Source organism: Piliocolobus tephrosceles, chromosome 12 (genome assembly GCF_002776525.5).
Source record: "Piliocolobus tephrosceles isolate RC106 chromosome 12, ASM277652v3, whole genome shotgun sequence".
Classification (NCBI taxonomy): domain Eukaryota; kingdom Metazoa; phylum Chordata; class Mammalia; order Primates; family Cercopithecidae; genus Piliocolobus; species Piliocolobus tephrosceles.
Genome location: NC_045445.1, coordinates 47,486,680 through 47,499,017, shown reverse-complemented (window position 1 = coordinate 47,499,017; position 12,338 = coordinate 47,486,680). Strand labels below are relative to the sequence as shown.

Below are 12,338 nucleotides of genomic sequence, written 5' to 3'. Positions count from 1 at the left end.
CTATAAGGGAAGCCAGGACACTTTGTTTTTTCCTGTGACCAAAGAGAGGAAATGGAGTGGAGAACACATAGTGTTGCCTTTGTCACACTTACCTTGTGCATTTGTAAAGTTCCTAAAATGTACAGTTTTTGTAATTCTAGCAATTTAAAATGAACTGAAGAGAAGCTCGTTTTATAGGTAAAATCTATAGCCGTTTTTAAAGAATTTTTATGATATAAATACTATCCTAATTTCATAATAGGTTTCCTTAAGTAAAAATAATCACTGCTAATATTTAATTGAATGCTTGCTATGTGTCAACTACCATTCTAAATGCTTTATGTGTATTTAATCCTCAAAACACCCTATGATGTAGGTACTAGATAAGCAAATTGAGGCATAGAGAAGTTGTCATTCACAACTAGAAGTTGTCATACACAACTAGGCAGAATTACCTGAACAGAAGACTTATTTATATTTCATGTTGTGGATAGGAGTAAGTCGTTCATAAAAGTCAAAATATGGTAACAGTTAGAATGATCAAGGTTTAGGTTGTTACTGTTAGCATCAGATCTCAAGATCTTGAAATCTTTCCAAAGTATCTGGATTAAAGTCCACCCCATTCAAGGCAAAAGAAAATTATATAGTACTATCAGTTGTAATCATTATGATTAAGTAAACTTACACAATTTTAAATCATTAATTAGATCTTTTGATAAGTCTAGCAGAGATGAATTTACTGTGATGCTAATGTAGCCTAAATTTACACAAATCCCTTATATAACCCATTTGGCATTCTTACATATCTTGTATTTTTTCATTAAAAAGTGCCCCCAAATAGTATACCCTTGGGTTCTCACAAAACCTGGATCTACTACTATATTTTAGCACAGTTTTTTAGAGATGTAGCTCTAGCATAAAAGGTTAAAAGCACATACCTTCACGCCAGCTTGTCTGGATAAGAATCACCATGTGACTTTGCTTGTTACTTAACCTCCAAATGTTTTCATTTTCTTGTATTGAAAATAAAGTATTTTTATGTGTAGCCACTAAAGTCTGTGATGCATTATCTTAGTGGTAGTCAGCTAGTGTTTTGACAGTTTTCTTAAACACCTGGAGCCAAGAAATGAAAAAGAAAAAATATGTTCTCCCAGTTTTTGCAGATTGACCCGGAGTGGTGGCACTCCTTCGACATTTAGCCAGGCCATTTACAATTCTGCCTTAGCCTTCACTTCCTGCTCGCTCAGAGCATGAAGGTCAGCCACAGATGAATGATGAGTATTCTCGGCCTTTTTTTTTTGACCATATGTCTACCCTGGGTATGCATGTGGCCTTCTTGATTTTCCATTGTACACAGGAGCTTTTAAAGCCCACATTCTACCATATATATCGTTTCTCAGCTTCTTCCTGCCCAGAATTTTTTGGTTTGCTTATTGCTTGTACCAACTTTATAACCTGCCCAGCTGCACTGGCTAGTATTTTTGTCTTTAAATGTGTTCAGCAATGTCACCACCAGAAAAGCCATCCCAGCTGTGGGAATGCTCCAAACTGGGTAAAACAAAAGTAAACCCTTGCATCTGTCCTTGAGGGAGCTACTGTAAAGATGAGAACACATGACCACATCTTGGAGAATAAGGTCTTCATTGCCCCCTTTGGTACTAGCAACCTGCAGCAGAAGTGCAAGCAGCCATCTTCATGGCTGCCCCTTATCTGCGGAGTGAGGAGTGGTAGGCAGGCAATTTAAAACACCACAGCACCCTCTACCCACCATGTAGCAGTTTCTTTCTTTATTAATTTTTCCCTAGTTGCTCTAAATTTTTGTCTAGATTCTAGAGTTCTGCAAAAATTGATTCTAAGAGTTTTTGTCAGCTTATAAGATGCTTTACAGAAGGACAGAGCCCTGGAACTCGTTACTCTGCCATGTCACTCACCTGATCCTTTTTTTTTTTTTTTTTTTTTTTCTGAGAAGCGAATTGTCTTACTGGAGACCTGATCCATTTTTCATAGAGTTTCTCAAGGGTATCCAAAGCTAAGTTTTAATTAATAAAGCCATTTTAAAGGAAATACACTTTAAAAGATGCATCAGTTACACATATACACATATGTGTATACGTGTATGTGTATATGTGTATACACATATATTTACACAATTAAAATATATAATGTAAATACAGTTTTGCTTTATGGCTTATAGATTTACAAAAATATTTATAATTGAATTTCAAAATAGAAAACTTTATCTTTGCATTTATTTGAAGTATACCAATAAGCTATTTATTTGGAACCTTATAAATAACCTTGAAGATATGTGGATTTATTTTGCTTCACCAAGAACAAAACAAAAACCCAAAAACTAAATATGGCTTTTGAATACCAGTTCATGCCTTGACATTGTTGGTATATCTGTTTGATGTGTTCACCTTTATCTGCAGAAGTTGCCATATAATTTTGGTAAATGCATGTAATAAATTGGAGGGAAGAGGGAGAGGATGAAGCACGGTGTTAATATTATAAGAAAAAATTAACAGCTTATATGATACTAAAGTCAAGTAAATATTTAACTACTTTACAGTACTTACCATCTGCTTTTTACTTTTAGGTGATATTATAAAAGCGGCAACTGAACTGGATAGAGTGCATATTGTCGGTATCTTGGATATCTGTAATTTGGGTAATAATAAAGTGGAAGTCTATTTGCACAAAATTTATAGTCCAGAGAATACTTCTTAAAAGTTAGCGAAGGAATTATTACAGATTATACAAGTGTACTGCTTTAAAGATATTCTGTCATTTTGCTGGTAATTTCAGTAACTGTTTTCAGCAAGAATATTACATGAGCTCTAAAGTTATTAAGCAGTTTTATGTTTGTCTTGTGTTTAGGGAGCTAAAACACTTCATTTTAGATACATTATTGAAAAAGGTCATCAAAATAATTTTTGTGTATAAGGAAATTTACCTTGCTTACCTTACTAATATGACTATTATCTTGACTTGTAATAATTTATGTTCACTATTCCATCTGTGAAGTGCACTTTCATTCTAAAGCCTCAGTATAAGGCATCCTAACTTACAAGAGTAACTTTCCATGGAGATTTAACATCCTTCCAATTTTATTCACATGTAATGGGAAATTTTGAATTGTCAGTTTGAAGACTATCCTCCTAAAGTGGTCAACCTGCACTTCTCACAACCAAGGTAGTTTGTATCATTTTCAAAAGTACACATTATTAGGGTCTAGTTGCCCCTGGTCCTTAGCTTCCTTAGCTGCAAAATAAGCGTGCTGAATTAAATTGTCTTAAGGTTTTTCCACTTCATTTTGTGACTTTGTGTGGTTCGAATTTCTCAGTATTTTAACCAGCGTGTTGATGTCAAAGTCAAAGGCTGCAGTATGTCTATATTCTTGCTGTATTCATTTGTAGTTTCAGTATATGTAATGCGAGTTTAAATAGTGAAATTCCAAATGCTCATATTGAAAATGGAAAATAGTAAATATTTTATTCTGGTTGTCTATAATACTTCATTTTAAAGGTAAATGGCCACTCTGCATTTGCAAGGCCCTGTGGTTGACATCTGTGTGATTTGTTAGATGAGACAAAATGACCACTAAATGAGTTTATAGATTATTCTGTATCAAGATAAATCTGATTCCAGTTAAGCTATAAACTTGCGGGATTTCCTTGTAGCCCTATAGTTGTGTGACTTCATTTGCTATATGCTTTAAATGTGTTGGGCAGCCTATGAACCTAAAGACATACTGCAGTTTGTTCATAAATGTGTTCAGTCTTTTATTCTTTATAATTCTGTATAAATGTTAATTAAAATAGTGGATTCCTCTCATGTTATAGTTTTGAGTGAATTATTAAAGAAGTTAAAATGCAATAACTTTTTGGTCTTCTGTCTCATTTTGAATGAATTTGATGTGTTTCCTTCATATTTTTGGCCAAAATATATACTTAGTAAATGAGCCAAGATGATTCTTCCATATGGGTTTAAAGACTGTTGTCAAACAAATCTGAACTATATTCGTTTTTCGAAAAAATATATGCATATTTTTGAAAATCAAGCAATATCCCTAAAAGAACTCAAGTACCTCTGATGTTATTCTAAGGTTATTGTACCTGACTTCTAGTAGCTTCAGATCTAGAAGTTGCCCCTAACAAGGTTTTAATATCTATTTTGTAGATGGGGAACTGAAAGAGAAAAAGACTAAATGACTTAATGTAAATTAGTAAAGACAATTTAATGGTAAGGTCAAGATTATATTCCAAAGTCTATTTCTTTAAATTCTAATTTGAGCAAAAAGTAAAATGTTTGAGGCTGGGCATGGTGGCTCACGCCTGTATTCCCAGCACTTTGGGAGGCCAAGATGAGTGGATTGCTTGAGCTTAGAAGTTCGAGACCAGCCTGGGCAACATGGTAAGACCCCTGCATCTAGAAAATAGAAAAAGTAAAATGTTTAAATAATAATACAATTTCTATTAGTATATTAGATCACTACACGATAAATTCTATGCCATGGGGCTCATGAAATAATGAGCTAAATTATTGCAGCTTATATTGAAATCTTTGAGTGTCCAGTCCATGCCTAGCACTGAACACAATACAATACAAGCAAAAATAAACAAGGCACCTATTTTCATGGAACTTGAAAGTCTCATGGAGGAGAAACACATCCAAATAATTGCACAAATAAGTGAGACAAATGTGTCAATGGAAACATGTGATTTGTATTAGAGCTTTTTAACAAAGTGGGGGGCACTAGGAAAGTTTTTCCTGAGGAAGTGAACTTGAGGTATAAAGGACATGCAGCAAAAGATATGTTTGAGAATTGAATAAGGACTGATATGGCTGGAGTGCAGAAAGTGAGATACAAGATGAGACAAGCAGATAGACAAGGGCTTTTACAGACTATACCGTCTTATAGGCCATGGCAAAGACTTGAGTTTAAGTTTGTATCTTTTTTTTTTTTTTTTTTTTTTGAGACGGAGTCTCGCTCTGTCGCCCAGGCTGGAGTGCAGTGGCCGGATCTCAGCTCACTGCAAGCTCCGCCTCCTGGGTTCACGCCATTCTCCTGCCTCAGCCTCCCAAGTGGCTGGGATTACAGGCGCCCGCCACCTCGCCCGGTTAGTTTTTTTGTATTTTTTTAGTAGAGATGGGTTTTTCACCGTGTTTGCCAGGATGGTCTCGATCTCCTGACCTCGTGATCCGCCCGTCTCGGCCTCCCAAAGTGCTGGGATTACAGGCTTGAGCCACCGCGCCCTTAAGTTTGTATCTTTAAAGCATTGGGAAGCCATTGAAAGATTTGTGGCTAGTATATGCCATGATTCAATTCCTGTTTTAGAATGATCACTGTCTGCTGGAAGGAGAACGGATTATAAGGAGGTTGGCAGAGACTGCTATAATAGATGTACCCTAATACCTGTTCTCTTCTTCTAGATCTCCCAATATTTATCTGGGAACAAAGCTACCTAGAATAAAGAATACCTTTCTCTGCTTCCTTTGTAGCTAAGTAGGCCGTATGAGCAAGTCCCGACCAATGGGAGTGAGCATATGTGATATGTATAGTTTTGGAACCTTTCCCTCAAAGGTTAAGAGGGAATGCTTTATTTCCATCCGCCCCCCACTTCCTGCTAGCTATAAAGTGAGCAAAATCATGAGACATTGTGGATCATGCAGAGAAGAGCAACACCCTAGGGATGGCAGAGCAACCAGCTATTAGGAGCCGAGGTCCCTGTCATTGTGGAGCTGCCATACCAGCTTTGTACACTGCTTACCACAGTTTTGGCTGTTACATGAGACAAAAAATAAACTTCTATTCTCTTTAAGGCACTACTATTTTGAATATCTGAACAGAAGTTAAGCCTGTATTCTACAAATGCAGGAGACAAAGGTGAAAGCAAGGAGACCAGCTAGGTTACAAATAATATTGAGAGAGGTAGATCTATTCAATATAAATTTTAAAGGTAACATTAAATGCAGATTTTATTGCTACAGTTAAAATACAGATTTTAAAAGTAATAAGTACTTTCATTAAGGTACTTAATATTAAGTACACGTAGTTGAAAAATTCTAGTAATGTTAAATTTTGACAGCAATATATAGTAGTGGTTCTAAAACTTAGCTGCATATTGGTATCACCTGGAAAACTTCATAATTACTGTGCCTGAGATGCGCCTCTAATTGGGGTGTGGCCTGGGCACTGGAGTAGTTAAAAGATCCTCAGGTGATTTTAATGTGCAAATAACTTTGCAAACCATTGGTATATAGTACCGTTTCAAGCATTTGTTAGTTTTATTAGAGCTCAAGCATCACACAATGCTTTGAACTGACCTCCTGTTTAGGTGCTGTAATTCCATGTACTCTTAATGCAGCTTTATTATGAATTGTGCTGCTGGGAAGGAAAACATTAGCAATTGGTCATTTGTAAACAACTTTTTCACAGAGTTCTAGTGTGTTTCATTTGGAAAAGACCTTATAGATAAATCCTAGTCTAACCTTGCTTATTGTGCAAATGAAGAAAACAACCCAGAGAGATTTTTATTTTCCCAAGGATATGATACTAGTTATTGCACAGTTGGCACTTGTGGAAAGTTTTGGGTTGTGAGATGCTCCATAAATGTTCAGAGTACCACCTAAAGTAAAAGTAAACATCAAACATTTATAGATTGGGAGTTGAGGTGCAAGGATGAGTTCATGTCCTTTGTAGGGACATGGATGCAGCTGGAAACCATCATTCTCAGCAAACTATCACAAGAACAGAAAACCAAACACCACATGTTCTCACTCATAGCTGGGAATTGAACAATGAGAACACTTGGACACAGGAAAGGGAACATCACACACCGAGGCCTGCTGTGGGGTGGGAGAAGCGGGGAGGGATAGTATTAGGAGATATACCTAATGTAAATGATGAGTTAACGGGTGCAGCACACCAACATGGCACATGTATACATATGTAACAAACCTGCACATTGTGCACATGTACCCTAGAACATAAAGTATAATAAAATATAAATAAATAAATAAATAAAATGAAATGACAGCAACTCATTTGTCAAAACCAGAACTAGATCCAGTTACTATACATCATGTAGAAGTTGTATGATCTATAGTTCTTAAAGTGCATAGAAATTACCTGGAGAGCTTATTTAAAAAGCAAGTTCCTAGGTTTCCCCTCAGATTTTGATTCAAGATGATGGAAGGTGGGACCGAAGAACCTTCATTTTAATAAGCTTCCAAGGGATCCTAATGTAGGTGTTCCACAGACAAACCAAAAACACTGAATAAGAATTTAGACCATTCTCCTTCCAGCAAATTACCTTAAGAGTTAAAAAAAGAAAGAAAATTGTATTGATAGGTGTTTATTATTTTAGGACTAATTCTACTCAACCACAAATTTTTAAAAACAATTTAAAATTATATTTGCAAGTTATGACTCTCTCTGAAAACCATAAAAGGAAAATGTAAAAGCACTTGTGTGCACCATATATGATGATGGTTACCATAACATCATGTACTTCAGGGGGAAGCATAGGAAGATGGTCAAAAAGAAGACTCCACCAGTTATACGCACAACAGTAACACAAAATTGAACAACTATCCACACAAAAACACCTTTATAGGAACCAAAAATCAGGCAAGTGATCACACTACCTGATTTTAACATATTAAGGAAGGAGGCACTGAAGAGGGTAGAAAAGACAGTCTTGAATTGTCTGCACCACCCATCCACCAGCAGCAACCACGTGGTGTGGACAGAGAATCTGTGTGCATGGGGGAGGGAGAGTGCAGTGATTGTGGGACTTTGCATCGGAACTCAGTGCTGCCCTGTCACAGAAGAAAGCAACAGAGGGCAGAATTCAGCCAGTGCTCACAGAGGGAGCATTTAGAACAGCCCTAGCCAGGGCGAATCCTCCATCCCAGTGGTAAGAACCTGAGTTCCAGCAGGCTCTACCACCACAGTCTGAAGTTCTCTGGAGTCCTAAATAAACGAAAGGCAGTCTACGCCACAAGGACTGCAATTCCCGGGCAAGCAACAGTGCTGTGCAGGGCTCACAGGCAGTGAGACACTGGCAAAGGCAGCCAAGGGAGTGCTTGCATCACCCCTTCCCCATCCTTAGGCAGTGCTGCTTACAGCTCCAGGAGAGACCCCTTCCTTCTGCTTAAGGATAGGAGAGGGGAGAGTAAAGAGGACTTTGTCTTGCAACTTTGATACTAGTTCAGTCAAAGTAGGATAGGGCACCGGGCAGAGTGTTGACGCTTCCATTCCAGGTCTCAGCTACCAGATGACATCTCTAGACACACTCTGGGCCAGAAGGTAACCTGCTGCCTAGAAGGGAAAGACACTGTACTAGCAGGATTTATCACCTGCTGACTAAAGAGGCCTTGGGTCCTGAATAATCAGCAGTGGTAGCCAGGCAGTACTCACTGTGGGCCATGGGTGAGACTCTGAGACATGCTGGGTGTGACCCAGCACATTCCCAGCTGTGGTGGCTACAGGGAGAGACTCTGCTTGAGGAAAGGAGAGGGAAGAGTAAAGGGACTTTGTCTTGCAGCTTGGGCACCAGCTCAGTCACATTGGGGTAGAGCACCAAGCAGGCTCCTAGAGTTCCTGATACCAGGCCTTTGCTCCTGTATGGTATTTCTGGACCTTCCCTGGACCAGAGGGGAGCCAGTGCCCTTAAGGGAGAGATCCAGACCTGGAAGCATTCACCACAGGCTGACAAAAGAGTCCTTGGCTGTTAACCATTAGTGGTAGCCAGGCAGTACTTGCCACAGCCTGGGGTGGTGATGGCCACAGGAAAAGACTCCTCGGTTTGAGAAAAGTGGAGGAAAGGGTAAAAAATATTTGGTCTTGCAACTTGGGTACCACATCAGCTTCAGTAGAATAGAGCACCAGGTAGACTCCTAAGGTCCCAACCCCAGCCCTTGGTTCCTGGATAGCATCTCTGGACCCTCCCAGGATTGGGTGAAGAACTTGCCACCCGGAAAGGAAGGACATAAGCCTGGCTGCATTTGCCACTTGTTAATTATAAAGCCCTAGGGCCTTGAGTAAACATAGGTGGTTGCCAGGAATGGTCACCATGGGTCTTGGGCAAAACCCAGTGCTGTGTTTGCTTCAGATCTGACCCAGCACAGTTGCAATGGTGGTGGGAACAGGGGTACTTGTATCAACCCTCACTCAGCTCCAGGAAGTTCAGCACAGAGAGAGAGATTCTGTTTGTTTGGGGGAAAGTAAGGGAAGACAACAAGAGTCTCTGCCTGGTAATCCAGGGAATTCTTTTAGATCTTACCCAAAGACCACCAAGGCAGTTACTCTGTGTGTCTACAAGAGACACAGAATTACTGGGTTTGGAGTGTCCCCTAATGAAGATATGGCTGTAGTGACCAAAGACTTAGACCATAATACCTAAGTCCCTTCAAAGACTTGGAAAGCTTCCTTAAGCAGCATGGGTACAAACAAGCTGAGACAGTGAAGACTACAATAAGTACCTATCCCTTCAATGTCCAAAGTCCACAAGCATCAAGGCCATCCAAGCAAATATGACCTCACCAAATGAACTAAACAAGGCACCAGTGATCAATCCTGAAGAGACAGAGATATGTAATATTTCAAGCAAATAACTCAAATGAGCTGTTTTGAGGAAGCTCAATGAAATTCAAAGTAACATGGAGAAGGATTTCAGAATCCTATAAGATAAATTTAACACAAAGATTGAAATAATTTTTAAAGAAGCTGAAATTCTGGAGCTGAAAAATCCAACTGACATACTGAAGGATGCATCAGAGTCTCTCAACAACAAAAAAAAGACCAAGCAAAAGAAAGAATTAGTGAGCTTGAAGACAGCCTATTTGAAAATACAAAGAGAATATAAACGAAAGAAAGAATAAAAAAGAGTGAGAAACACCTACAAGATCTAGAAAATAGCATCAGAAGGGCAAATCTAAGAGTTATAGGTCTTAAAAAGGAAGTAGAGAGATCAGGGTAGAAAGTTTATTCAAAGGAATAATAACAGAGAACTTCCCATACCTAGAGAAAGATATGAATATTCAAGTACAAGAAAGTTATAGAACACCAACCAGATTTAACCCAAAGAAGACTTCAAGGCATTAAATAATAAATTTCCAAAGGCCAAGGATAAAGAAAGGATCCTACAAGCAGCAAGAGAAAATAAACAACTAACTTACCAAGGAGCTCCAATATGCCTGGCAGCAGACTTTTCAGTGGAAACCTTACAGGCCAGGAGAGAGTAGCATGACATATTTAAAGTATTGAAGGAAAGAAGCTTTCATCCTAGAATAGACTATCCAGATGAAATATTCTTTTTTTTTTTTTTTTTTTTTTTTTTTTTTTTGAGAGGGGGTCTCGCTCTGCTGCCCAGGCTGGAGTGCAGTGGCCGGATCTCAGCTCACTGCAAGCTCCGCCTGCCGGGTTCATGCCATTCTCCTGCCTCAGCCTCCTGAGTAGCTGGGACTACAGGCACCTGCCGCGTCGCCCGGCTAGTTTTTTGTATTTTTTAGTAGAGACGGGGTTTCACTGTGTTAGCCAGGATGGTCTCGATCTCCTGACCTTGTGATCCGCCCGTCTCGGCCTCCCAAAGTGCTGGGATTACAGGCTTGAGCCACCACGCCTGGCCAATGTTCTTAAAATATGAAGGAGAAATAAAGACTTTCCCAAACAAACAGAAGCTGAGGGACTTCATCGACACCAGACCTGTCCTATGAAAAATGCTACAGGGAGTTCTTCAATCCAAAAGAAAAGGATGTTAATGAGTCATAAGAAATCATCTGAAGAGACAAAACTCACTGGTAATAGTAAGTACACAGAAAAACACAAAATATTATAACACTGTATTTGTGGTATCTAAACTACATATCTCTTAAGTAGAAAGACTAAGAGATGAACCTATTAAAAATAAAAACTACAACTTTTCAAGAAAGATAGTATAATAAAATATAAATAGAAAAAACAAAAAGTTAAAACATGAGAGGATGAAGTTAAAGTACAGAGTTTTATTAGTTTTCTCTTTGCTTGTTTGCTGGTTTATTTATGCAATCAGTGTTAAGTAGTTATCAGTTTAAAATAATCAGTTATAAAATATTATTTGCAAGCCTCATGGGAACCTCAAATCAAAAAACCTACAACAAATACACACACAAAAAAAATAAAAATCAAGAAACCATAACACCAGAGAAAATCACCTTTACTAAAGGGAAGACAGCAATGAAGGAAATAAGGAAGAGAAAATCACAAAACAATCAGAAAACAAATAACTAAGTTTCATCAGTAAGCCCTTACTCATCAATAATAAGAATGAATATAAACGAACTGAACTTTCCAATCAAGAGATAGACAATGGCTGAATGGATGCAACAAAAAACGATACCCAACTACTTGCTGTCTATGAAAAACACACTTTACCTATAAAGACACATATAGACTGAAAATAAAGGGATAGAAAAAGATATTCCATGCCAAAGGAAACCAAAAAAGAACAGGAGTAGCTATCCTTACATTAGACAAAACATATTTCAAGACAAAAGTTATAAGAAGAGACAGAGATCGTTACATAATGACAAAGGGGTCAATTCAGCAAGAGGATATAACAATTGTAAACATATATGCACCCAACACTGGAGTATCTAAATATATAAAGTAAATATTATTAGAGCTAGAGACAGACAGAGAGACCCCAAAAAGGAATAGCTGGAGGCCTCAACACCCTACATTCAGCATTAGACAGATCTTCCAGACAGAAAATCAACAAAAAACCATTGAACTTAATCTGCACTATAGACCAAATGGACCTAATAGATACTTACAGGACATTTCATCCAATGGCTGCAGAATACACATTCTTCTCCTCACCACATAGATCATTCTCAATGATAGACCATATATTAGTCCACAAAACAAGTTTTTAAAGTTCAAAAAATAATGAGATTATATCAAATATCTTTTCTGCCCACAATGGAATAAAACTAGATATCAACAACAAGAGGAATTTTTGAAACTATACAATCATATAGAAATTAAATAATATGCCCCTAAATGACCCATGGGTCAATGAAGAAACTAAGAACAAAACTACAAAATTTATTGAAACAAATGATAATGGAAATACAACATATCAAAATGTATCAGATACAGCAAAAGCAGTGCTAAAATGAAAGTTTATAGCAATAAGGACCTACATTTTAAAAGTAGAAAAACTTCAAATAAACAACCTAACAACACATCTTAAAGAACTAGAAAAGCAAGAGCAAACAAAATCTGAAATTGGTACAAGAACAGTAATAAAGATCAGAGCAGAAATAAATGAAATTGAAATTTTTAAAAAATACAAAACATCAATGAA

General features: G+C 37.7%; 1 protein-coding gene across 2 annotated transcripts in view; it reads left to right on the top strand.

Moving 5' to 3' along the window:
- Nucleotides 1-3,862, top strand: part of RADX (RPA1 related single stranded DNA binding protein, X-linked) — a 75,281-nt gene extending 71,419 nt beyond the window's left edge. For both annotated transcript variants that reach the window (XM_023203106.1, XM_023203105.2), the window contains one exon: nucleotides 2,579-3,862. In XM_023203106.1, coding sequence (XP_023058874.1) covers nucleotides 2,579-2,709 — 131 coding nt within the window. In that variant the 3' untranslated portion in view covers nucleotides 2,710-3,862. The remainder of the gene's footprint in view (nucleotides 1-2,578) is intronic.
- The last annotated feature ends 8,476 nt before the right edge of the window (nucleotides 3,863-12,338 follow it).